The 27,630-nt window shown below is 42.9% G+C and overlaps 3 protein-coding genes across 6 annotated transcripts; 2 read left to right on the forward strand and 1 right to left on the reverse strand.

The window, feature by feature from the left end:
* Positions 1-4,530: 4,530 nt before the first annotated feature.
* LOC119197698 (Krueppel-like factor 10) lies at positions 4,531-7,428 on the forward strand. Of its 3 annotated transcripts, none has more exons than XM_037454229.2 (4): positions 4,531-4,657; positions 5,128-5,359; positions 5,731-6,550; positions 6,633-7,428. In XM_037454229.2, coding segments are annotated over exons 1-4 (1,257 nt in total). In that variant the 5' UTR covers positions 4,531-4,655; the 3' UTR covers positions 6,836-7,428. The 3 variants fall into 3 exon arrangements, with proteins under 3 accessions (XP_037310126.2, XP_062421453.1, XP_062421454.1); XM_062565469.1 differs by lacking the exon at positions 4,531-4,657 and adding an exon at positions 4,675-5,043; XM_062565470.1 differs by lacking the exon at positions 4,531-4,657 and adding an exon at positions 4,675-5,025.
* Positions 7,422-14,848, reverse strand: LOC119197699 (antizyme inhibitor 1-like). 2 transcript variants are annotated; one of them, XM_037454231.2, is made up of 12 exons: positions 14,638-14,848; positions 13,139-13,260; positions 11,697-11,907; positions 11,379-11,552; positions 10,885-11,057; positions 10,542-10,676; positions 10,310-10,391; positions 9,881-9,955; positions 9,607-9,763; positions 9,234-9,349; positions 8,530-8,744; positions 7,422-8,445 (listed from the first exon to the last, which is right to left on the reverse strand). In XM_037454231.2, exons 3-12 carry the CDS (start codon positions 11,796-11,798, stop codon positions 8,331-8,333), a joined length of 1,344 nt encoding a protein of 447 aa, XP_037310128.2. In that variant the 5' UTR covers positions 11,799-11,907; positions 13,139-13,260; positions 14,638-14,848; the 3' UTR covers positions 7,422-8,330. The 2 variants fall into 2 exon arrangements, with proteins under 2 accessions (XP_037310128.2, XP_037310127.2); XM_037454230.2 differs by lacking the exon at positions 14,638-14,848 and adding an exon at positions 13,961-14,190.
* A 4,545-nt stretch (positions 14,849-19,393) lies between these two features.
* Positions 19,394-27,512, forward strand: LOC119197410 (V-type proton ATPase subunit C 1-A-like). The gene is made up of 13 exons (XM_037453679.2): positions 19,394-19,552; positions 19,984-20,147; positions 20,711-20,778; positions 21,649-21,734; positions 22,019-22,113; positions 22,342-22,433; positions 22,623-22,721; positions 22,804-22,872; positions 23,007-23,099; positions 23,276-23,369; positions 23,828-23,925; positions 24,051-24,177; positions 25,286-27,512. The coding sequence occupies exons 2-13, from the start codon at positions 20,016-20,018 to the stop codon at positions 25,382-25,384; spliced, it is 1,152 nt and encodes a 383-aa protein (XP_037309576.2). The 5' UTR covers positions 19,394-19,552; positions 19,984-20,015; the 3' UTR covers positions 25,385-27,512.
* The last annotated feature ends 118 nt before the right edge of the window (positions 27,513-27,630 follow it).

Consider the following 27,630-nt stretch of genomic DNA (forward strand, 5'->3'; position numbering starts at 1 on the left):
TTTCCCGATCACCTGTGTAAAGAAGCAAACCGAGAATAGCTGTGGTGTTTCTGTTATGAACTAGTACAGAAAAAAATTAAACACGACCTGCCAAAAGACCAGGAAAAGATACAAATGTGCTTACTCTGCAACGTTAGGAGTGAGATTACCCGATGGTTGAAGAAAAGCCTGAACCATGCTGCATCACACATCCTTTTCACTGATTTTGTTCTGCACATAGATTATTGTGTTTTTTTGGACATTTGAAACTATCAGACATAACTCCAGAAGCAGCTAATGCTGTGTGTCAATTCCAAGAAGGTGATGTGCATTTCTGTGTTGTGTTTTGCTGCCCCCAAGTAAACAAAGCAAATTAAACAATGGAACTTTAATACTTGAGTTTTTTGTGAAATGTTGGAACATTTTGTTTTGTTATGAACTAGTACAGAAAAAATTCAAACATCTACCATATCTACCATTGTGAAGGAATATATACTAGATATACTAGACACACATCACATGTCATTTAGCTGACACTTTTATCCAAAGCGACTTACATTGCATTGCAACCCATGCATTATATTTAGCCTGGGGAGGAATTGGGGGTTAGGAGTCTTGCTCAGGGACACTTCAACACGGCACATGGAGCAGCCAGGATTTGAGCCACCAACCTTGCGGCTCCCAGCACATCACACTACTCCATGCGCCACCATCACCCCTGTCACCATTATTCTGCCAATAGAAACACAAACAATGTGGGATTCTATTCTTGCTTCTATTCATGCTTCTATTCTTTCACTTTATATTTAATACTGAACCCCTGCAGGTCTGAGCTCTGCAAAGAGGAGAGACTGAAGTCTATTTGAGCTGGGCTCACTTACACTAAATACTTTGTTTGTGTTTAATATCACCTAAATCCAGGAAATGATTTAAGCAGCAGGTGGTAGAAGCATGCTCCCCTGATTCAGAAAACAAATGAAAAGCTCAAGGTTAGGCCTGTGTAAAAGTGACAAAAGAATAGGTCTACTTTGAGGGGCTGTTCTTGGCCCTTGACCTGAATGCAAAAGGAACAGCTGAGGATGTAGATGTTCTCCTTTTATGCTACTCAGGAGGAAAAAACTATTTTTAATGATGGGGTGTGAAACAGGTGACATGCTCTAATAAAGTGATCATCCAGAATAAGTTTAGTATTTATTAGGGTCTTTTTAGTAGCTGCAACAAACCTTTTCATGAACACCCTCACTTATTCAGTTTGTTAAGAAAAAGGGAAAAAAGTCAAAGAAGTTGGGCGAGATTACACATTTGAACGTAAACCTAAATCAAAGGGACTTGCAGCCTGCATCTTTGGTTGTAGTGTTTTTAACCCACAGCCTAACCCGATAAAAGCCATTGTCGTTCCACACCAGCAGATGGCAGGGTTTACCTTTCACAATGAGATCCCAATCAGTGCCAGAAGGCCACGCTACCAAGCCTGCAGCTGGGCAGATATTGGTATGTACATCATAAAGGTAACTCCAGAACATGACAAACATTTGTCAAATATTTCTGTATAGAAATAAGCTGTTAAAATAGCCATAACAACTGAAAAATAAAAGTGAGAGCTTTCATACCAAAATAAATAGAAAAGATAATGTGAAATGAAGAATGATACAGAGAGAAGGTTAGGTTCCTCATTTACACTTATCTTCTGTTCCTGCTTAGCCAATGCAGATTATTGAATATATTTTCAACCCAAACAACAGATCTATGAACCTTTCTTCTTTTATCGTCTGGCCTGCAATTCACATTGTCAGCACTTAAACAGAATTTTTGAAGTTTAATTGTATACATCTAGAAGATGAATGTCACATAAGCAGAATGATATTAATAGATTTGTATTAAAGAATATTTGTATTTTTGGTTATTTACTCAGACGATACTTCAGTGCTCTATGCGTTGTTGTTCTTAGGACATCTATGTTGAAATAATGGGTAGTATTGCAGAAATCATTATTTGAATAAAAAAAAAACTTCTGTTACAAAAGGTTAGGGTTAGGTTTCCGTCCACGTGTGTTTAATGTGTTCAAAAAAGAGGTTAATGAAACCAGTTCCAAGGGTCGAGGTCAAAACAAAAAACCCAGAAATCTACCAATCTATTTTTAGTTCTGGGAGCTGTGTTATCAAATGACCTCTGTGTCCAAAGAGTTGGAGCCAGGAACACTGCTCCGTTAGCAGAGGCTGGTGCTTTGTAGCTTTTAGGATGTCAGTCTAAAACACACAATGGATTCCACTTGATGAGCTAGTTAGTAAAGGTTTTGGGGTGCTTACTGATTTTAGTGTTTTACATCTGCAAACGAAAAAACCAATAGAGACCCAAAATGCTGCTGAGTTATTGAACTGTAGACGAGTGGACCAGCAGCAGCTCCTGTCAGTCAGGGGCCACAAGCAGAAGTATTATTCCCAGTGAGGTAACACGATAACTGGCTGGAGAGGAGGACTTTTAAATAACTCCTCTTAGTGCTTCTTGAGACATATGTTTACAGGTGCCAGGGCCGGCCCGACCATGATGGGGGGGGCAATTCTGCCTTTTGGCACCTGGTCAGTCCATTTTCCTGGCCTGTGATGAGCGGTTCCCCGGCTGCTGTCACATAAGAGGCCTTTTGCTTCTTTCTTTTTGGGAGAGAGACAAAATTACATTTCTGCAGGAGCAAAAGGGAACAGTGAGTCCTTGTTGGCCTCGTCTCGCTTGCCATTCACAACACTGTTTCAAAATTGGCCGACGATGCGCAGAAAGTGGCAATGGCAGAGGACAATGCTCCAGCTAAAGATTCCTACACAATCCATTTGTCCACAAAGGATGTTTTAAATCTCTGCTCAAAAACGCTAAACTAGTTAACACCGGCCAAGAATCTGGGTCCCCATTGCATTACAATGAAAACCCAGGCAACCTGACCTGCCAAAAGACCAGGAAAAGATACAAATGTGCTCCTTTGTGGCATGACTCTGCAACGTTAGGAGCCAGATTACCCGATGGTTGAAGAAAAGCCTGAACCATGCTGGATCACACGTTTTTGTTCTGCACATGTACATGTGTACGATTTATTCAACACTGGAACACGTTCCACACAGGGATGAGGAAAACAGTGTGTGTGTTTTTTTTGTGGTCAATTAGGCTGTTGGAGTGAAAGTGGCATAAAAGTTTTTATTCTGAAGAAGAAGATCTCCTCACACAATTCACTATACACTAAAATATCATTAAGTACGTATGAACATATTCATAAAAAACAGCCACTCCCCGAGAAATTTGAACATTAGTTTAATTTTAAACTTCGTTTGTTGGAAGCTGTAATCAAGATGTCAAGATGTGCACATTTTAGATATATGGATTGGATTCAGACTCTCTGCTCTTCGAGCTACACATTCCTGGATATGCTTTTGAGGAACATCCCACAGCGCCAGACACAGTCAAAGTGCTGCGTGTCTGTGTGTGTATTTGTCCATTGTCTGCAGCCGGCCTTTTGTTCTGGCTGTCTGTGGTGTGCAGGAAGGTCTAGACAGCTGATACTTAACCTAATCCAGAGGGCTGCCTCTTGGCCGACTCTTTCACCCACAGGGGAGAAGAAGCCTAACGATATGTTCAATTTGAAATACGAAGAAATAAAGTTCAGAGGAGGTAAAAACGTAAGGTCATTCAACCTACAAGAGTTCAGTCACCAGGAGCTTCTTCTATTTTACCAAATGACAATGTTAAGATGGACTAAATTCTCTGGGACTGTTTATTAGGGTCAGAATCAGTTCAAAATGCTACAATATGATTCCATAAGATGTCAAAACTGTTTCTATTGCACCACGTATGACAATTTCAGGCTATTGAAGGAAGGGGTTCATGTAGCTTACTGTGACAATGAGATGCCAACAACCATCAAAAAAACACAATATCATCAGATAAACAACTAAAACTTCCAGACAATTTAATACTATTTCTGGAGACAAGTTCTTAAAATAAACTGTGCCTGTTCCTATTTAATCAATCACACTTTGAGGAAGGTTTGGTCCACCAGCACTCCAGGATTATCTAAGGTACCGTCTGTGCATTTCTTCGAAAATCGTATAGTATGTATTTTAAAATGTATTCCTTTATTTAAAATCTAACATATGATGACAGGGCATCACTTTTCTCCATTTCATTACCCCAACAATCTGGTTCATGGAAGGTGTGTCCCTGGTCCTCTTTATAATCACCGTGACATCAATTGACTCACCCAAGATCGTGGCGCGTCTGTACGTGTGTGTGTATGTGTGTGTGTGTGTGTGTCTGTACGTGTGTGTGTATTGGAGGGGTTGGGGGAATGATGGGTGCCGCGTGTAGTCAGGAATGTTTTTTTTCACACGCCCACGCTGCTGTGTACCACGCTGCCTCCACGGCGCCGTCAGCTCACGATCACGCACCGGGCCGCCCTCCCATTGGTCGGCGCTCCACACACACCTTTGCGTCCCATTGGGCGAGGCGTCAACCCCCCCCCCCCCGGCCCGCCCCGCCCCCGTCCGAACCCCCTCCACACCGGACCCCAACTGTCGAAAGTGAATGGGAGGCGGAGGGGGGGAACTGGGAAACGTTACTTAGAGTTTTAGTTGCAAGTGTTCGCAGAGAGGGAAAGGCGAGTTGCCGCTGAGCCGCGATAGCAGGACCCACGTGACATGTAAGTAGCTACACCTTTCACCACGGGAGACGTTCCTTCTTATGGAACGACAATGGCGTTGGAAAAAATGGTGGTGGAGCAGCCTCGCTGTAGGTCAAAGGTCATTCATTTACCACCAGGTCCACTACTGATGGTGCCTCAGGACGAGTGTGTTGTCTCTCTCTCTCTCTCTGTTTTCGGGTCAGGGAGGGGTTGAGGGTTTTGTGTGGGCAGCCCTCCCTCCCCACACCAGGGAAGTAGGTGAAAGGGCCCGAGCAATGGAAGAGCAGCAGATGATCATGCTCACTTCACATGATTCCCTCTACGTAGTCTGATTATGTGGATGAATGGCTGAATCAATCCGCTTCAAAGCATCGGTTGGAGAAAATGTACACAGTCTAACACATGTACGATTCAAATGGAAGAAAGAGCCGAACACTCATTTCATGCTATATCATTGAATATATCTATTTCTAATTTATAAATGAAAGGTGCAGCATGGATGTTGAGGAGCTCCACTCATCAGACCTCGGGGGTGAATTCCAGCCTGCTCTTTTGGGGACAGGTGACATGGAGGCTGTGGAGGCTCTGATGTCCATGAATAAGCACCGGGAGACCAGGGGCTTCAGGCTGAGTCGCTGCAGGCCCCTGACTCCGTCCTCAGACTACTCGGAGGATGACGCTGTCGCCTTTGGGGCCGCCACGCTTCGGGACTCTCTTTCGGTAAGGAATCTATTCAGGCTGTAGTTTTTTTTTTAAAGAACAAACCTGCAGAGCGTCGGATGCAAATCTCTGGTTTATAATGGAGTGTCCAGTGATGAGACCTTTTCGGGTGAACCGTAAAAGAAAAAATCCTAAATGTACAAAGCTACTACATTTTTAAGAAAAAAGTGTGGACGGTAGAGGAAATTATAATTCCATTTAATTATAACTTATAATGACAAATCACTTTACTGCATCAAAGAGCAGAGCAAAATAAGATATATGGATAAATACACACCGCTTAAATTGCCATTTAAAAAAAAGGCCATTTGACAAGATGGTTTATAAGAGTTTGTCAATAAAATATTCCAATGATCCTCCGTTCCTCTCAGTGCATGACGCCGCCATACAGTCCACCCAACTTCGAGGCCTCCCACTCGCCCTCGGCTGCGACCTCGGTGTCGTGTCCGAGCTGGCAGCCGACAGAGGAGACTCGCCTCCATGTGCGCACTGCCGCCGCCGCCGCTCCTCAGCGCCGCTTCCGATGTGCCAGTGTGATCCGTCACACTTCAGATTGCGTTGGTCGCCGCGTCCCCGGCACGGACGGGCCGGCGCAAACTCGTACGAAAGGCCCTCAAAGGGAGTTGAGCTGTGAACGCTGGCTGAGCGACGTGGAGCAGTCCAACTCTGCTGCAGCGACGCCACCGAACTCCCTGAAAACGGCCGTGCCGCATGTGGCTGAAGCCCGCCGGCTGAGTCCGTTAGGCCCGCTTGACACACCCATCACGTCTACGGCTGTCTCTCCCGTGCCCGTCTACTGCCACATCCTCCCCTTTTCCTGTCCTGCCTCCGCCGGTCGCCAGCAGCACCTGAGCCCGACGCCGCCAACCCGCGCGCTACGACAGCAAGGCCAAGCTTGTCCCGCCAAAGTCTTCGTCCTTGGAGGCCAGGTGGCCAAGGGCCCTGTGGTGCTGCTCGTCCCCCGGCCAGTTGCCCCAGCCCTCTTCGTCCAGCCGGCACCGGTGACCGCCACCGGCGGTGGCAAGCTATTGGCCATCGCGCCGGCGCCCCGTCGCGTCCCATCGGAGCCAAGAGGGACCCCGCTGCGGCCAGAGGCGTCCCGTGCACGCAGCCATGTTTGTCCCCGCGAAGACTGCAGCAAGACCTACTTCAAGAGCTCCCACCTCAAGGCCCACATGAGGACACACACGGGTAAGGATATTTGGTACCAATAGACGTTTTATCGATGCTCGGATGAGAACAAACTGCTCAATGGGGTTTTGTGTTGCAACAGGTGAGAAGCCCTTCAAGTGCAAGTGGGAGGGCTGCGAGAGGCGGTTTGCCCGCTCCGACGAGCTGTCCCGCCACCGGCGGACGCACACGGGGGAGAAAAGGTTTGCCTGTCCTGCGTGCCTCAGCCGCTTCATGCGAAGCGACCACCTCGCCAAGCACGCCCGGCGGCACCTAGCGAGAGGAGGACACCCTGCTGGGCATTGAAAGTCAGCCAGTCCGCTGACCTCGACAAGATCCCGCTGACCCAGCGCCGTGCAGACTGCGCTTTGGACTGTGGAGCCTCGCAGAGCAGTGGCTTCTTGTTTGCTTTTCTACATGTCACCTGTCAGCCAATGACATCTGCTTTTAATGAGCATAGCCGAGTACGAGAAAAGTGACTAGATCGTTTACATTTGACTTCAAACTACTGCGTCCCTCAAAAGGATCATTTACACTGAAATGATCAAGGTTTACTATTTACAGATGAGCGCTTTGCACCTTTACCTGCCGGTGATGTTCAACCAAAGAATGTTTCATATTGCTCATTTGTGCTACACCAGTATCTATTTTTGCTTAAAAAGTCTATTTTGCACAACTCTGTTTGTTACAGGGACATTACAAATCTTTGTTACACTGGAACAAGTGTATTTTCTTTGTTGTGTGTAATCAAAGCCTTTATTTCTGTTCAGTTCCTACGTGGTTTCGACTTGACACATTTAGCTGCTCCAACCGAAGCCGTTTATCTTCTCATCATTTTCCAAGATTAGAATGGGATGAGGTCATGAATATTAATAAAAGACAGCCGCAGTGGTTCACAATTCAGTCAGTGAGGTGTTTATTACTATTCATGTTGACAAACAGTTATTTCACATCAAGCCTTGGACACAGATTAGGAGAAAACTTCACATATGCACACGTTGCAAAATAATATTCTGTAAACAGTCCTAAATATTAAACAAAATTCAATGAAGATTTTGAGGTGAAAAGCAAGTAAGAGTTTGAACTTCAAAAATATGTTTTGAGGACCCCATTACATCAGCTGATTGTTCATCCATCATCACTTGCCTTGTCTCCTCTGCAACACATGCTAAGCCGTGGTGCAGCAGCTACCTGCTGGCGCCTCAGTGGTGTGGGAGCAAGCTGTTCGGCACGTTAGATAAACTCAAACACTGGGTTCTCTTCACCCATCTCCAGCTGTGGACTAATTTACCTTCATGTGTAACCCCAAAGCACTGAGATGAACAACATGTGATTCAATCAAGCTTTTGTCACACCGAATAAACTATACAACCAATCAAAATCATAAATAGAAATCTTGTAGGAAAACTATGCACTGTGTTACTGTTTAAATACGCTGCTTCACTCGGGGATACATATCTTACTTTACAAATCAGGCAAAAGCAATTAAGACATAATACTACATGTCAAACAATCATTTAAAATAATTACAAGCCTATTGTACGTGTGTAAACTGTGATGCTATGGGACACCCAAAGCAAAAGGGAAAAAATACATATATATATTTAGGGAGTCATCCGTTTTGTTGCATATTAATTAACGTCTTCTTAGGTTTCGCTGGACTAATCACTTACTTTACGCTAGGTTGGGGTTTGTCAAATAACTTCAGTCTGGTCCCCAGTGATATCCTCCCAGCGGGCTTTGTTTATCCGGGTCGAATGTGGACAGCAGACAGCAAGCCTTGCCGTGTGTCCGCCGACTGCTAGGCCGGGACGGACAGACCAGCCGCTGTTTGGCAGTAATCAAGGAAATAAGGGACCACAGAGAAGTTCTTCAGCGTAGCCTCGTGGGTGACACCAATATCCTGCATCTCAAACCTGGTGGAGGGAAATGAATCACGTGTCAAGGTCCAATTCTCTGTTTTGACCTTTCTTTTGCAAATTAACTCCAGAGTCCCCTACCAGTCTCTGGAGGAGATGATGTAGTACTCTGGGGGTGGGGGGGAGTCGGTGGCCGCGCACAGTGGATGACCCATACTGTAGGCCCCCGCTTGGGTGAACATGAGCCAGTCTCCGATGTTGAGCTCAGGCAACAGACAGTGCTCCAGCACCTGGTCCAGGTCATCCCCGGACGGACCCCAGAGGCTGCAGCTGAACAGAGGAGCATCCAGGGGGGGCTTTTGCCACCACACAACAGGGAGTTATGGTTAAACCCATCTATGACAATTATTCAGCGACCCAACGCAATCTCCATCCGCTGGAGGCGAGAGCCACATGAAGAAGAAACATGGCCGCCATGAGCTGATTTAACCCTGATTCTATTCACTTAAGTCATCTTCGATCACAAATATCAACATCTGCCAAATACTTCATTACTTGAAATTCAGGGTCTCTGTAACATTAAGACACATTTTCAAGTTTTTTTCCTCTACATATTGTTGCAGGGAAAGTGTCACATTTGTACCTTTAATTCAGGCATTGAAGTCCTGACACACAGCCAGTGAGTTTGTGTTTGTTATCAGGTGAAATGCAATACCAGCCCAACTATGAAAAGGTGTCAATTATCAGCCAGTCAGAGCAGAAGAGCGGCCTCAAAGAGAACATTTCCCCAGGGTGGGATGTTTGACTAATGTGTATTTAAAATGTGTGTATATTGTGGGACTTACCTTATGAACAGACGGAGTAGCAATCAGTGTTTCAGAGAGTTTGCTGGCAAATGGCCCGTACACTCCCTCGTTCAGGTGGTACTGGAACTCTGGCTCGTCGTTGGGAGATGGAGCGTCTGTTCAGAGATGAGAAAAGCTTTTACATTGTAATGAATTCACTTCTTTACCCCTCCTCGTTTCATATTACGATTTTGCAGCCACACATTTGTGCGCTTCTCTCTGGTTGACTTTGCATGCTCCTTCTTTCATGTAACAGAACAGAGAATAACCAAATGCACCATAGAGAGTCCGCCTTTCCAGACATGCGCTGATATCCACATAATATCTCTAATAATCTCATCTATACATGAAGCGTATACATCATGCCACTGACCATGTGCTAGGTCCCGTGCCACCACCTCCTTGGAGATGATGTTCACAGCCAGAGTGAAAGCAGAGGACACAAAGAAGCTGCCAGGCTCGGCAATGATGGAAACCCCAGTGGAAGGAGGGAAGTATAAGTCCGCCATAGACATGACCGCTTTATTGATCTGCCAAAGAGACCGGGATAAATTAGGAAGCAAAATGGGACAAGTTTAAAAAGTAAAAAAAAAAAAAAAATCACATCTATATATAGATATATAACGCATATAAAATACAGTACTGACCACTTCCAGCTGGTTCTCTGATCCACTGAAGCCCCCTCCAATGTCCAGGATTGTCATGTTGAAGCCAATATCCTCCTGCGGCGGACAAACGTGTATCCAAAACACAAGGGATGACCAAATGTTCGTCAAGTGTTTCTCGAGCGCTCAAAACATGACTGTGCGTAACAATAAAAAACAGAAATGTTACATACAAACATAAAAACCCTTGGAAAATAAAATGATTCATCTAATCATGATTTAATAAGACAAAGATCCATTCCATTTGGATTCAAGTCAGAAACAATCCTATTGAGCCACTGTGTGTATGTTTAAAGGATTTCAATGATAATCATTTGGCATTTTATCTGTGCTCCTGCAGAATGAATGTAGAAGAAACACTTATCAATTTAGCCAAATTTGATCAGCATGACACTATTTCACAGGACTTACCCCCATATCAAAGACGCAACGGGCATCAGATATAGCATGAACGTACACCTGGTCATCGTCGCAGGCGCTGGAAATGTGGCACCTGAGTGGAGGAAGTGAGGAAAAAGAAGTCAATGGTGCAACATTAAAAACTGCACACTGTAGCAGGTTTGATTTCAGCATGTTTGACATGGATCTGAGGTAGAGAGAGCTGTTTCCATAACCAGGCACAGTGCATCTTGGTAGGACTCACCTGACCCCAACGACCTGCACACCCAACTCCTTAGCCTTCTCCAGCAGATGCCTGCAGTCCTTGAGGGAGCAGCCAAAGGCCATGCTCATCTCATCGCTCGGAATGGATGCTTCCGTTGAAACCTGGAGCAGCAGCCTGGATTTAAAAAAAAAAAATTGTTTGGTTCTTGCAAAAGAAGAAAGCTGGAAATGAGTTTAATTTTGTGTTGTACACAACTAAAATGAAAAATCAAGCTCATTAAATCCCAAAATATTTTCCTACATTGGATCTAATGACTTGGGAATAGGCAAATAATTGAATCACAACAATCATGACCGCCAGGACTAATACCTCACACACTTACTTGGCATTGGGGTGGCAGCGAGAAATCTTGCGTAGCTCAGCTTCATTGTCACACACTAGGAGGTCAATGCCATTTTTTGCGGCGTATTTAATTTGGGAGACTTGCTTGCAAATCCCACTGTAGATGATGTCTTCAGAGGGAATACCGTGGCTCTGGACCAGCTCAAGCTCAGACTGAAAAACAAGAGACAAAGTTGGAACAATATCCACTTAATATACTGCATACTACAGACAAAACATATGCAGAAACAATAGATAGAAGATCTAAGATAAAAGATATACATTATAATACGATAAAAGAAAGGACATTGCAGTACACTGACCACTTGGTGGTGCCTTTATATCTATTCTAAGGATTGGGAACCATAAATGTGCCCGTACTTGCTCTAGTAGAGAAGGTACATTGCTGCACCATATTTGTAACCTTGTCAAATAAGGGGAGCGAACTCCTCAACTGCGCAATTTTCTGCTCAGTGTGAGAGTATGAGAGACTACCTTGTTGGAACAAATGAACCCAGCTCCGAGCACCGCAAGAACTTCAATCACAGCTGGACTGCTGTTGCATCGGACAGCGTAGTAAGGTCGAATTTGAGGCATGTGGGTTCGCCAGCGAACATGCTGCCTCATTATAACTCCCAGGTCCGCTACAAAGAACGCATTCTTCTCAGACTGCGGAAAAGGGAAACAAACACGAAGGCAGATGAGTAAAAGCAAACACACACGGCACGTGTTAATCACGCCAGAACAACCACGGGTGTTGGTGACACTTCAAAGGCAGAGTGTGTACCTAGTGGTGGTGGTGAGAGCCCTTACCAGAGTTTGCTCATCAATGTGTTGGTTGATCACGTCACAGAGGGCTGTGCCCGCCTCCAGCAGACCGACAGAATACTGCGGCTCATCAGCGATTCCTTTCATCCTCTCAACCGTTTTCTTCTGATCCGACAGGCATAAAGAACGTGGCTAGTCCGTAGTGGTCTTGCTCGCGCCTACTCGAGCCCCTGGGGTCCTTCGCTTATGCAACAAACTGTGTGAGAGAATGAGAAAAGTCAACATAACACGCCAAGTCGAAAAAGCAAAGCCCTTCAATCGTATTTTGACAATGCATTTTTCTTGGTGTCCTCCAGCTCGTTTCTAGTATCCAATCCTTTTCTGACGAGCTCCCAAATCAAACAAGTCATTTTCAGGGAGCATCCAATCAGAGCACAGTGCAGGCTCCGCATTACAGGACAGCTTTGTAGAAGAGGCCTATTCTTCTAAAGAGCCGCTGTGAAAATAGAGTCTGGGGCACAGAGTTCATTTACTTTAGCATCTATTACTAGAAAAATCACCATTAATCCCTAAACTGGCGACCCATGAAAGGGTTTTTTTGATGGCGTTGATCACAAAACTTTACGTTCAATGATGTTGCACAAAACATTAAAAAGCCACGGTAGTGTGGACGGACCAGATGTGGCATTGCTGCAGCTTTGGGTTAAGTGGGAGGAACCCACTTTGTGGCTTGAAAGCCCGCTGTACTGCTGACACAGCGGTACAGATATGGCTTTTATAGTTGTAAGTCGAAATAATGGGACCGAGTCTGATACAAACACAGGAATAGAACTCCTGGATCTCAGTCCTCAGCAGAAACACAGGTTAAAACTTGGTTTGGACATAACTCAATCCCTGTAATCCCTTAAAGAAAAGGAAGACTTTGGAAATGAACTCAACTAAACGATGTCACTCAGACCATTTTTCTCATGGAAGGAATGATGACCAATGACTGGGTCATACACAGTTAATACAATATATTCACATTAAACTACAGAAAGAACAATGTTGGAAATGTAATCACTACTAGTTAACATACTAGTAGTGATTACATTTCCAACATTGTTCTTTCTGTAGTTACTAAAAAGGAGATTCTTTTTTGGTTATAGATATTAACATATATCTATAACCAAAAAAGAATCTCCTTTTTCTTGCAACTGAATCAGAGAAGTGAAACACACAACTGCAGATTAAAAGAATGGAATACAGTTCCCTGTTATTTTAATAGAAGGGATAAAAATAGATCAGAAAGGAAAATCTAAAATAAGTACTAGCCTGTTTGGGATATATTTGGGACACCCAGCTAGTTAATACATCTTTTGCTTCTGTCAATAGATCTGGTGACGTAGTTTTAACACCTATGAAATCATACATATCGGTTTTACACTGCAAACGTTTCAAACCATAGCAAACTGGTGGCATTGAAAAGTTACACCGGTGTCCCTCACATGGATGAGTCCTGAGATGAACCCGTCCACCATCAGCTAGGATCCCAAGGGGGCTCGGCGTTGAAGTCAAATGGCTCTCGGTAGAGAGCTGCCCCTAGATCCTCTGGATAGTTGTTGTACACCTGTGAAAGGACACAGTTTTAATCAGTCACCAAAAGAGAAAACACCCTGAGACAAGATCCAGTGTACCGTGACGGGGACACGGTGTCTGCACAATCAATACCTCCTCTGCAGCGTTGGGGAGACACTTTGAAACTGATGAGCAGGCAAATGCGGAGTGATGAAGCTAATGCATGACACATGGATTCGTAAAATGCCATTTGCTAGTGCTTAAAATGCAACCCTCTTTTAGTTTGGACTACTGTCCGAAATAAAGTTCGCTGAATTGGTGCCATCACGGCGAACAATCTTAATTTCCCGAATGAATACATTTGACACTGTTGGCCCGGGTCGGGATTAGATCATGATCTGTCTGTTATAGATTCCAACTCATATCCAAGTCGGTGTTTCTGACCTGACGTTTACGTTGCTAACGGATCAATGAACTTAACGTTCAATTAGTCACGTTAGCCGTTATCATAGGGTAGTAACGGTAGCATTAACTTAGATATTAGCGTTAGCTTCCTAGCAACATACGATGCAATTAAAGTCATGATTAAACAGTTACTCAGTGATGATGCCAATAACGATTCCGTCATCATTAACCATTTAAAGCTAGGATTTATGGCTGTTTCCCCCCAAAGTAGATCCATTACCCGGTTAGAATAAGGACATGCTCAATAGCAAGCTAACGACGCGGTTAGCTAGGTGAACGTTACTTACGCTTGCTGAAAACCCAAAGAAGGGGACAGAACTCTTTTTCTTTTTAGGCGGAATTTTCAAAGAGTGGTGGGGTTACTAGAAGAGAAAGGGATAACGGCCATGGACGTGGTGGATTAGTTCGAGTTATTATCGTCCCTCCGAAGCAAGATGGTACCGATCATTTGTGACGACGGAGCGGAAGGCAACCGTGGAGGTCGACTGACAGGAACGTCAAGTAACGCAACACCACAATGAACATGTGCGATATCCGGTGTAAATTACAAAATAAAGTCCAAAATGATATTCACAATATAACCGTTTCTGTTGTAATGCAACGGGATGCACTAATCCGGAAATAATCTACTTGATTATACTATTTTCAGGGAACGATCATCCAAATCAAATCATTACAAATGACACAGCTAAACATTTTCTGTTCCGGTCTGATCCTAAAGAGGGACCTCTATCAAGGACATGAATTACAGTGCACTAATTAACCCCGACAGCAACTTACAAATATCATTGTTATAATCAATAATATATACATTAATTACAATTAACAATAATTAGTTGAAATTAGTAGATTACTTTATTTGAAAAATAATAATTAACAAAATTGTGTGATTATGCTCTTATCTTGTTATCTAGACTGATATCTCTAAAATAACTTGGGCAATGTCCAATTTTCTAAGAATTACCTGCGTTTCTTCATTGTATTTTCCATGGCTCAGCAATAAAGACAGAATGCTGTCAAATTAAGTTAAGTTCCTTTTTTCTGTCACGAAAATCCACCTGCAAAGCAGCACTCCCACAAGTCACAAGTAGATGAATGCATGTATGTTGTCCCAAGCTCAAGTTCAGAATGAGATTTTTCTTCCCCTTTGCTTTTGTTGTGGTGACTTTAAGGAGTTGTGCCTCCCACTGAAGAGGCAGGGGCTGGGTTTCTTCCAAGGAGAAACATTTGCATGTCTCCCCCCTCAACACTGCAGAAGGGGTGTAGGGTGCATTGGAAAGCTCACCTACTGTTGGCTAAACAGAAAGAAAAGTGCTTTTTTCTGGCGCTGCGATGACTTTATACTAATACAAGCAATCCTTTTGATCTTTAAAATCAAATACTTTTGCATACATTCAAATGTGTGTGTGTTTTTCTGTATATTTATAAAAAATGTATATATATCTTTATTGTAATGATCCACTGCATGTATCATGAAGTAAAAGTATATGTGGCAGCTGTGTCCGTTTAGCCTTTGATCAATTCATTTTGCTTTAGTCTAGTAGTTTCAATAAAGAGTCTCAGAGTGCAATTTTAATTAACTACAATCTCACCAAAATATGTATCCTTAGAATACACATTAGAGCAACCCTTGCTTTCATTTCTAAGTCAATGTCTGCTATGTTGGGTTTTTCCATAATTCAACAAACCTTTTAATTCCATATAACTGGAAGCCCTTTACTTTCATTGAGATAGTATGTTTTACGCTCAATCTTTACCATCCAATGTCGTAACAGGACAGTAATTGTGTGCTATTTAGAAAACAACAACTGTGAAATTCATCAATGTATTAGATGGGTTTTGAGCTCCTTGGGGAAAAAAAAAACAATAGCAGCGTTTGTTTCACTAATAAAACTTTTGCTTAGGTTCCATTGTAAAGGCTGCAGAGGCACGCAGGCCGCAACACAAAAGCTGTTCCGTGTTTTGTGCGTGCTGTGCGACACTAAACGAGACCATGTATATATAAGTCTAATCGCGCACAGCATCTAAAGTGGCTTCCAGTAAAGCCTGATGTTTGATTTCCATTGTTTGGATCAGAATGGCCATCGCAGCCATTTGGTATGCGTCAGCCGGACATGTGTACCACCCACCGTGGGGGCAAATACTCCAGTGGCTGCATTGTGCAGCAGGAATTCATATTTGCAAACATTACAAACAGATTACATCAACACATAGACTTAGAAAGATCCAGGATAGATGAACCCTGAGTGACCAAGAGTCTCCACTCAGAGAGGAATTGTGTTCCCTTAATGAGAAATTCAAGATAGTAAAGCACCTTCAACAAAAATTAAATTGATTTTCCTTTTAGTTTCCAAACATCAAAAATGTATAGCATAAGCTATATTTGAACTCAATATAATACAAATAATGTACTCTGCATATTTGGATAATAATTTACTCATTACAGAGACTTGAGTGAGTGGTTAAACCACCATCAACTTGTGTTACGCAACAGACTCCAGTGTTGTGTTGTTAAGTCACTCATAGGGTCTTTTTGCCAAAGAATGTTGCTTCAGTAAAAGGACCCACGGACAAACTTTTACGCGCACTGATCGGAATGTTAAGCAGGGGAACCTGGCTGCAGCAAAACAACAAATATACAAAAGCCATCTCAGTGAAACAATCTGATCCAAGAATGATGCTGACAGCTACATAGGCATTTATGAATTTTCAATGCAATCTTTGACACACCTACAAAATGTATTGCAAAATGTCTCTACTTCTTTTTGGTTTGACAGTGTGCCACCTGAGAGGAAGCACCTTCCTCTGGGCTTTCCCAGAACTTGTCATTTTCAACAATGGTATCAAAGTGGTGGAGAGATACAGCACGATATACCATGATTGTTGAACAATTACCCAATCTTTAAAAGAATGATTCACATTTCACCCCGTGTTTCCTCTCTGCCTAGATGGATTGCAGCATAAGTAATGAGTTAATAATATGTGGTTTATTGTTATAGAGACAATCCTCAGGAAGACCACATTGATAAATTAAATATAGACAGTTTATGTCACATTATGCTTTTTCAACATATCCTGCGGGTTAGTCACATTGAAGAATGCCCAAATTGGTCTGTGACCTGTATTGAGATGTTTGGACGTGGAGCTGCAAATTTACAAGCTAAATATTAAATGTCTAGCCTGCAAAGTATCTACTACATGAACAAGTAGCCATCATGTGGGCTACGCGTGTGTATGTGAGCTCGCTTAAATTTCTAGAAACAGAATGTCACCGTAATCCGGGTGAACTGAGCACAAGCGCGTTCAACTTCCTCAGGTGATGTATACGAAGAACACAGAGGGGACCCTGGAGCTCACAAGATGTTTAAACTAGAAGAAGAACAGGCAGCATAAAGACTTGCGATAAAGATGCAATCTGTGGTCACCCTTGTGTGATTAGCTGTGATGATTTCCAGATAGCTCTGGCAGTCCATGCAAGGTGACAATGTGTCTAAGGGGAAAGCGCTAAGCATGCAAATTATGATTTTTTTCATTGATTGGTACTTATTGCTAAAACAATACTTTTCTCTCTAATTGAAGAAAGAGTGCAAGCCCACACCAGGTACCCCGCAGACTGATTGTGCCGTGTGTTTTTGTCCTGATAACATCCCTGTAGACTGGCCTCTGGCCAGCCATGGGCAAACTCGACCTGCCGTTTGATGTCGAGGTTTGGCTCCAGGCAGACCAACCATTGTGTCCCAAACAATGAACACCAGCCCACTGGACTATAAACATGTCCCTTTGGGGGGCGTTTCCCTTCAGATTGTGTGCGGGAGACACCCAAAGTCAGGAAACCTGAGCCTGCTTTTCTAAATTTAGCAGCTCAAAAGCCTCAAATGCTTGCTGACTTGGCATCCAACATCGCCCGTGTCCTTCTCTTAGAAGGTAGTAATGCACTTGGAATGTGGATTGACGCTCAAGTCTGGTGTTTGAGCTCTTATCCATCCATCCATCTTCCTCCGCTTTTCCGGGGTCGGGCCATGCTGGCAGCAGGCCCAGCAGGTTGATCCAGACTTCCTTTAGTCGTGCCCAAAAACCCTCCAGTGGGAGGCATCCTAGTTAGATACCCCAACCCCCTTAGCTGCCTCCTTTCGACACGAAGGAGAAGCGCCTCAACTCCAAGTTCCCTCCTGATGTCTGACCTCCTTGCCTCCTCCTTATCTCTAACTCATTTCAGCCGCAACCTTGACGTTCGTGACCATAGATGACAGTGAAAACATAAACCTCCGGTTAAATCGAGAACTACACTTTCCGGCTCAGCTCTCTTTTCACCAAGTGACTGGCAGCGGCTGTTTTACTGCTGCAGCCGCACCAATCCGCCTGTCGATCTCCTGATCCATCCTACACTCACTCGTGAACAGACCCCGAGATACTCTTAACTCCTTCGCTTGCCGTAGTCCAGGCGTCCCCAATGAAAATGAGCTGTCCACCCACCGGTTTCCGGCAGAGCACTATGGCCTCAGATTTGGAGGTTCTAACAATCATCTCCTTGACACTTGGCGGCAAATGGCCCCAGTGAATGTTGGAGGTCACTGAACAAGGAGGCCAAGGGGGCCACATCATAAACAGAGCAGAGAGGCCATTTCGAGGGCCCCATAGTTGATGTTCTCCACTTTGCCCAGACATCCTGAGATCTTCTGAGATTGTAGTTATGTAGGTCAGTGGTTCTTAACCATAGGGTTGGCGGAAAATCACTGTCAAAATTCGAGAGCGCAAATCAGGTTCATCTCGCGCGAGATATTTGCTCGCTCGCGGAATGTGAACCTCCTTGCTCGCGAGGCTGATTCTGCTCGCGCTCGAAGGTGTTTGTTGTTCTTTTGACAGCGTGAGATGTATGTTCCTGTTCGTGTGCATTTTACATTTTTTTCTATAGAGCAGATGTTGTGACAATGCAGGAAATGACGCTGTGACCATATAAGGCAAATATGGGAACTGAGGGATGAAGGAGTATAGGAAGCGTGAAGATAAATCACTATCTGCTCCTAGCAAAGAATGGTACAGAGGGGGGAACACCTAAACATCCTGGGCAACAGCCGTCTGAGACAAAACTAGCTCAAACTACTTTTCAAGGACATGAGGAGATTATAAAAAGGGTCAGAGTCGGACAGCAGGCAGAGTCTTAGATGGATCGCTTTCTGATAGGTGTGTAGAGTCTCCAGGTGCACCTGGGGCGAATTGGTCATGTAAACCCCATCTTTGGATTGGCTGGAGTTACACATTTACAGAACTATAGAAGCCGATTTCCCCACTAAAGAAAGGGAATAGAACGTCGAAATGAAGAGATTAAATGTTGTCAAAACATAAACGACACCTCTCTGTAACCGTAGATGACAACCAGCTACAACCCATTAGGAACAATGCGTCCATCATCTCACTAACTGGTATTGTTATGTAAAGTTTTTTGTGCAGGTTTACATACATATAATAAATACATGCCCTTGTGAGGATCACTTTATAGGGTTTTGCTTGTTAAACTTTTTTTTAAAGTATTTTATTTAATCATTGAATACAAATCCAAGAATTATTTCAAGTAGTTAATCCAAGACAGTGTTAATATTTGAACGGTAGGTCAAAATGTAGGTAACATCACGCGGTCATTATTTCAGGGACTTGTCCTGCAGTACCCGCTGTCCACCGGCTGTGGTCGCTGCGGAGTCTCCGCACTGAGCGCAGCGCGTGAGGGGCCTTCCGGTTCCTCTGGCCGATCAGCTGACTCTGACTGACTGCCGCTGTCAGGAGATTTCACCAACTGTATTGAATGGCAACTATGAAAGTGATCAAGCCATAGACAGCTAACGTACATCTTTTTTCACTGTTAACGGCCCCTTTGGTATTCCCAGGTAAGTGAAATAGAAACCAGTTTATAATCACCTCTGCTGTTGTGATTGTTGTGATCAATGGTAGATGGCTAACGGGTAGCTAATCCCTGCTAAATGTTGCTTGACCTTAACCATATTTTTGTTTGCTTCAGTTAGTAATATCGTAGCGTTATCGTTCATTTCCTTTTCCGGGCTCCGTAACCGTAGTAGCACTAAGTGAATGATCATAGTCAGTGGTGGTAAAACAGCGTGTAGTGGACATAAACACTGAACGAGCTCCTGTCGCTAGGTTAGCCTGATTGCATTAGCTTGCCAGATTAGTGGTAGAGCTGAACAGCAGGTTTTTGGAGCTAAAGACAGTGGACACGTAACAAACAGCAGTGTTTCTCAATGGTATGAACTGCCGAGCTGTATCATCGCTCACATGAGTCTGAATACAGTCCACCTCTCAGTTTCCTCCAGCTTCACCTGTGCTGTCGAGACCATGACAGAGTTTTGGTTGATCTCTGCACCGGGGGAGAAAACCTGTCAGCAAACATGGGACACCATGATGGCAGCCACGACACGAACCAACAATCTCTCCAGCAACCACAAGTTCAACATCCCAGACCTGAAGGTTAGCCTGGGTTAATCTGCTTTTTCACAACATCCCACGTTCCTCCCGCGCTGAAGTACAGAGGCGTTACTATTCGTGTGATCTGCACATCGGTTTCTTCTTTGCACAATGCGTAGTGGTTTTATATTTAGTAGGCTAAAGTCACTCACCTGATATATCCACTGTCAAGAATAGGCCGATTGTGTGTATGGGAAGCAGTCTTCACACACATCCGCCGCCTGCATGTTGGAGCGGTCGGTTTTGGTGAAGTTTTTGTCCCCAGAGCAGCCCGGCTCGTCTGGTTCGGTTCCTCTCTGAGCAGAAGGTGAAGTAAACCCGCTGACCTTGCAGCCTCGCGGGGCATGCAAAGTTCTCCTGGAACTGTTAGCGATGCATGAGTGGCCCCGGATAAAGAGGCGCCATCATAAGCACACAGGGCCCCCTCTGGACGTCACTGTAGGCAAAGTGGACCTCAGATGTCGCTGTTAAAACACAACCCCGTTGACCCCACTTTGAAACGACGTAAATCTCAGGGCTGACTTAAAAAACGTGCTGATGTTTGACTTTTTTGTTTTTAAAAACAGGTGGGGACACTCGATGTCCTGGTTGGGCTGTCGGATGAACTGTCCAAGTTAGACTCCTTTGTTGAAAGGTATGCCACCTGATTAATTCTGACTTGGAATAAACATTGCTATTAACTGAGCAAATACTGTTTTAGTGCATGATAAATTATTCTCTGAACCTGCCTGACTGTGTGATGTAGCTGGTTTACCATTCCCTAAACGCTTGCCTTGTTACAGTGAGGAGTATTTCAGAGTAGCCAGAAGCTAGCGCGACCTGCCGTCTGAACCTGGCAAATTACAGTTGGGTGACACACCAGCAGCTCTTTTTAGTCTTATACATATCCATTTACTTGTGTGCCCCAAGTGTAATTTACAGCTTTTTGGAAATACTGACATCCCAAAAGTCCCTTTGAGCCATTACTGCCACAGCTCTGTTTTGCTTGCTTTGTAGATATTTCCAAGACTCTTAAGAAAGACAGTTTCACTTTGTCTGACTTCAACGTTTAATCTAGTTCCTTTTTGGAAGTTTCCATTTACCATATATGGAAGAAAAAAACAATAACTAAACTACCACTTCCTTCACAATTGCATACATTCATGCATTTTATTGGAGTTTCACTTGTGTGATTTGTTATCCTTTTTTTGTTATAAAAAACGATACATCTTTTTCCAGATAACTAAATTGTAGATCTAGTTTCTTTTGAACTTTTTAGACTTGAGGTGTGACTTGGCTCTCAGTCTCTCCCTGGCTTCACTACTGTAGACACAGTTCTGTTTGTGATTTGCTGCCGAACGGCTAAAAATCCTGAACTCTGCAAGTCTGCCATCTTATAAATGGTCTTGTCAGGAAATGACTGTAACAGGAATACGTGAAGCCGTCTTATCTGAGCATGTGCAGGGCAAACGCTCTGTGTTTACGTTGGCTCGCCGTGGTTCTGATTTCTCCCGGGTGTTCACAGTGTGGTGAAGAAAGTTGCTCAGTACATGGCTGACGTGCTGGAGGACTCTCGAGACAAAGTGCAGGAGAACCTGCTGGCCAATGGAGGTGAGTGATGTTTGCAAGTAACACAACGTCTCAAGGTTATTCCAGATCCAAAACAAGCCGTGGGAATGCCAAACAAAGTTGACTGGTCGATAATGATAATAACGCTTAAGTCGTACTGATTATTATGATTAGTATTTAATATTCTACAGTATTCTATAAAAGTCCAACCGACAACCATCAGATCTGAATCCCACTGTAATGAAGATGTAGCTTTACCCATCATCTATAATCTGATAATAAACAGATTGGAGCCTGACAGGTCCCTTCTTGTCTTTTTTTCACAGTTGATCTTGTCACCTACATCACCAGATTTCAATGGGACATGGCAAAATATCCCATCAAACAGTCCCTTAAAAACATCTCAGAAATCATCTCAAAGGTAGGTCTCTGTACTGTGTTCACAAGAAATACGTATGCAAGGTTCAGACATTACTGTGTGTATGTTTCTAGTCTAAAGGGCCGTGGTAGAGCACCACTGATACTGACGGATTCTGTTCACTCCTGGGCCCTTCCAGCACTTGTAGGACCTCTGCGTTGAGCCGGGTCTCAAAGGGGTGGTCATTTGCCTGTCGTAAATCATTCAAATATGTTTTCCGTCTTTTCCCAGCAAGTAAGCCAGATTGACAATGACCTGAAAGCAAGAGCATCTGCCTACAATAACCTGAAGGGAAACCTGCAGAACCTAGAGAGGAAGAATGCGTGAGTGACCCACATGTACCAAACCGCATGTCGCCACAGAGCACGATACATAACTTCACGGATCGTTGACTGTGTTCACGTGACTGGTATCAGCATGGTCTGAAAAGCTCTGTTGACCCTCAAAGGGTTTTGTCAACTCCTTCTTCATGTTTTGTCCATGTTGTTGTAACACTTGTCTTGCGCCACCAGGGGGAGCCTGTTGACCAGGAGCCTGGCTGACATAGTCAAGAAGGATGACTTTGTTCTGGACTCGGAGTACCTCATCACTATGCTCGTAGTTGTACCAAAGTGAGTGTTCTTTCGCTAGAATGCCTCAGGAGAAAGAGGGATGAGCTGCAGTCTCATCGTTCCTTGTCCTCTGTCCTTTCAGGACGGCGTATGCTGACTGGCAGAAAACATATGAGACCCTGTCTGAGATGGTGGTGCCCCGATCCTCAAAGTGAGTGAGGTCATCAATCATTTTGATTATATTTTTCTTTTGAATATCTTTAATTCAAGTATTTATGTGCCTATAAAATTACATTTTTTATTAAAGATGATTGCAGTATAACAAGTTCCTGTCTTTTCCTCCAGTCTGCTATTTGAAGACAATGACAGTGGACTATTTAGCGTCACTCTATTCGTGAAAGCCATCGACGACTTCAAACTCAAAGCGCGAGAGAACAAGTAAGAGATGTTACACCTGTCAGGACGCATGAAACGTGTTCAAAGGAAGCCAGAATATTCGCCAAATATGAATAGTTCTGACTAAATATATCCACTGGACAGTGATCATAGGGTTTATGTTTGTAACTTTATAGATATATCCGCGATCAAATGAAGCTGATTTCTTCCCCCAACAGGTTCACAGTAAGAGACTTCCAGTACAACGAGGAGGAGATGAAAGCAGACAAAGAGGAGATGACGCGGCTCTGTACGGATAAGAAGAAGCAGTTTGTAAGCGATGGAACAGGAAATCCGTCTGTTTTTTGCTCAATGACAGCGGGTCACACTGGGTACTTAAAGGCCTCCTTCATTGGCGTGGCTCAATTAGGAAGGCAAACTGTGCCATGCATACTTAACGATTTTCTGTGCAGCCGTTGGATACATTTCTGTAAATTATGAAGATACAACCACAGAGACTTTAATCCTGGTTAAGGTTGTGTCAGTTATTAAATTGTAAAAATGACCTCTTTTGTCATATAATAATCTATGGCAATGGAGAAGGTTTATCAAGTGGTAAATCCCAACTGAGAAGTCATGAAAATCATTACAAGCCAGATGAAACAGAGCAAGCGAGGTTTTCACCAGGGCAATGTCAATTTTCTGGTTTTACTGCATGGATTATTTTATTCCATTGGCGAGATTGTAAACCCCATAAAGAAATGGCACTAATCTGTATCTGCACTTGGCAGGGCCCGCTTGTCCGATGGCTGAAAGTAAACTTCAGTGAAGCCTTCATCGCATGGATTCACATCAAAGCACTGAGGGTGTTTGTGGAATCGGTTTTAAGGTACTGTTCTCAGAAATAGTCTCAATATCGGACGTACATATTACTGATTATAAACAGGCAGCAGTTCAACAAATACTGAAAAAAGTAAAAGGATTAATGCATTATTTATTTTTGTTTTTCTCCAGATATGGGCTGCCGGTGAACTTTCAGGCTATGCTCCTGCAGCCAAACAAGAAGACCATAAAGAAGCTGAGGGAGGTGCTGAATGATCTGTACAAACATCTAGACAGCAGTGCAGCAGCTATCATCGACGTGAGTACTAAGGTTGTGTAACGGCCCTCACTACAAGGTAGCAGCAACAAGAAAAACTCGGAGCAACATAGTCACCTGCAACAATAAGAATTGTATAAAAACATCATCTTTGCAGAAGCTCGGATTTATGATGTTATGTATGACCTTCAATACTTTCATGACCTAAAATAATCACAAAGGATCTTTTTTTGGTTAATAATATGCTAAAATGCATCACTATGCGATTTTTCCACATATTACTTTTTGTAGTTTTTATTATGGTATTTTGTTTTGCAATATAATCCTCTTTAGAAACACAGTATGCCTAAAACCCACATTACACACTAATTCAAAGCAGCTTTTTAGTGTGCTGACAATTGAGCGGTGACAAAATGAAGTGTGCTCAAACCACGCTTTATAAAAGCTAAAATGTTTCTGTTTGACGCCTCACTTTTCATTTATTTAATTCCTGTTAGTGAGATTGTAAAAGTAGTTATATTCTGGGGGAGACTGCAAACTGAGTCTCTGCTGCAACCTCTGCTTCTCCTGCGCAGGATAGTAACAGGTGCTCCTTCTCATGAGCCAGAGATGCTTACTGCTAATAAAAGGGTAGTGGACCTGTTAAATGTTTCAGCAAATGCAGTATTGATTGATTTTCCAGCCTTTAAACAATATAAAATAAATACATAATTTTGTTGTGCTCACTCTTTATTAGTGTATCTTTTAAAGAACCAAAGAAGATAAACAAGTAATAAAATATATATAAGCACACGCATATGTGCATACAAGTTTGTCAACCGATGCCCCAAACATTTTCAAATTGTAAAATATGCCCTCTAAGTAAGTAAATTACTTCTAGTACATCACATCAGGCCTAATTAATGAGAAATCCCTTTATTCCAACTTTCATCAGAATTTTGGCAAAATCCTAATCTGTTTGTATTTCCAAGTCTGACATTAATGTGGAGCTGCCTGGGGTTCAGGGAGTGAGATGGTAATGTGCTAAACACTAAATCCTGCAGTGATGACCTCATTGATCGTTGGTAGCGTACATTTCTTAATTTTGGAAACAGCTGTTCATACAGACAAACCACTTTCACTGTCTTTTTCTGTGTGTTTTTTTTGTCAGTGTGCGATGGACATCCCGGGCCTGAACCTCAGCCAGCAGGAGTATTATCCTTACGTCTACGACAAGATCAACTGTAACCTGTTGGACTTCAAAGTGTAATACTTTGCCTATTTTCTCTTTATGCTGATTGCTTTCTCATGACTTAGATCTGCTCTTCCTTGAACACCCCTCCCCATCTTCCCCCGCTATCCGTCTCCTCACCGTCACCTCTCTTGCTTGAATGAGATCGCTGCATGTTCATTCCTTGTGGTGAAACAGCCCTACCGTAAGCTTCTCTCACTTTTAAAACCAAGGGACAAAGTAAAATATGATTGTTTCTATTTACACTTTTGACGTGAAGTGGGTTAAGAAATGTTGAAAAGATGTATATTTACCGCCTCATTCCACTTGTGTTGGCTTTTATTGATAGCTAGATCCTCAGTGTTCGGAGATTTGTGTTTATATGTTATCACTGTTACCCACGGCAACCGGACCTGTTATTTGTTCCTGAGATTGTGGTGTGGCTTTGTGTGTTGTCTGATGTTGTGTATATTTGCTGTGAAATAAGATCTCTATATCAGTGTACTGTGTGTAAGCCAGTGATTGAATAAAAATGATTGAGTATACCAAATATGTGTGAATTTGTAAAAAAATGTAATGATCAAATTTAGGGTTTTATTTTAAATACATTTAACGGTATTTTATTTGTTCTTTAGTGTGTGAAAACTTTATGCTCCTGGCTTAAACAGAACTCTAGGGCTATCCTGGCAAAATAAAGGTTCAACAAACAACGAATAGGAATTCAGTGTGAGGGGCATATGAGAAAAAAACATGTTGACCCAGCTCTATGTAGTAAAACAAGAATGTCTGGAGACTTGTGATTATCATACGCACATCTGCAGGCAATTTCAAAGATGGTTCCTGTTTGAGCAGAAATCACTTGGAATACACACAGCTTCAGAAAAAAATCAAACATGAGATTTAACATGGCAGTCCCCTGGAGATGTCAACAGCAGGGGGCATCAAACAGACGCATTAAATGAGGCCCTTGCATATATATAAGCAAATAAATGCAATTAAAGGACCAAAATGAGATGTCCTCCTGCCAGTGGTGTTATGTCAATGATTCATTACTCATTGTGTTGCTGTTGGTCTACGTAGAAACACAAATTACAAACTGTTGGGAAGTTTAATCCCCCAAAATGCATCATGTTTTACAAACTGATCTTGCGTTTTGGACGTGACAGCTGAAATAAAGTAAGAACATATTGCTGCTAAATACACCTACTGTTAAAGAATTAAAATGTAAATATAGTGCTGCAGAAGTACAATGGAGGGACTAACTATAGAGTGCTTTTCACTTTTCTTCCACGGATACATCAGATTTGCCTAAATACAACGCCGAAAAGATCTGCACACAGTCGGCTCTCAATAACATAACATTTAAACGAATGATCTACCGATTCAACTCAGAAAGTCAATACTGGATCAATATGTGTAGAAGTAATGCTCTCTGACACTCCTGAAGGGAACAAAGCAGAGAACTCTATAGGAACAATTATAGGAAAGAAATGTAGAAAACTATTACAGAGGAAAAATTGGAATTGAAAGAATTGTTATGGAAACAAAACACACAGATTCAACGAAAAATAATCAACGGAAGAGGAGGTGGTTAAAATAACAGGATGTTCAAATTAAAATGAACGTTTGAATAAGAAAAGATAATTTTAACATAAGTAAAAACCACGTAGAATGACTTTAAAAGCTCTTAATGATTCCAAATGGAGACATAGATCTCCTACCTCCTCTACCTCACAAAAGCTTAGTTTCTATTCTACTTTAGTGGTGCAATGGTGCTGGAGTCAATCCCAGCTAACATCAGGTGAGAGACAGGGTACATTGTTAGGGTCATTGTTAATAAATATATGCTTTTCCAGCATGTTTTAGCTGCACTAGGGAAAATCTCAAGATTGCCCGAAGAAAGGCAGGTCTAAGAAGCACTTCAGCCAATTGCTGATTCAATAAAAAGTGTGACATACAATTTAGCCAACCGGCGTCCTTAAAAATAGACTTGCTTGGGGCAACATTTATTTTATTTTATTTTGGATTTAATCACCATTCAAGTAGACCAGACGACTGATATACAGTATATATCATATCGTACTGATTGTTTATATATTTATATATATAATGTATATTATGTTTTTGATACCTTCATTGTTTTGCATTAAATAAACTTTCGATGTTAGCTGAAATGGATTTAATTGCCCATCCTAGAATATTTTCTACCAGCCGCCTCTACCCGAGGGTATTCCGTGAATGTTTGTGTGTGTGTGTGTGTGTGTGTGTGTGTGTGAGTGTGTGAG

This window comes from Pungitius pungitius, chromosome 11 (genome assembly GCF_949316345.1).
Source record: "Pungitius pungitius chromosome 11, fPunPun2.1, whole genome shotgun sequence".
In the NCBI taxonomy this organism is placed as follows: Eukaryota; Metazoa; Chordata; class Actinopteri; order Perciformes; family Gasterosteidae; genus Pungitius; species Pungitius pungitius.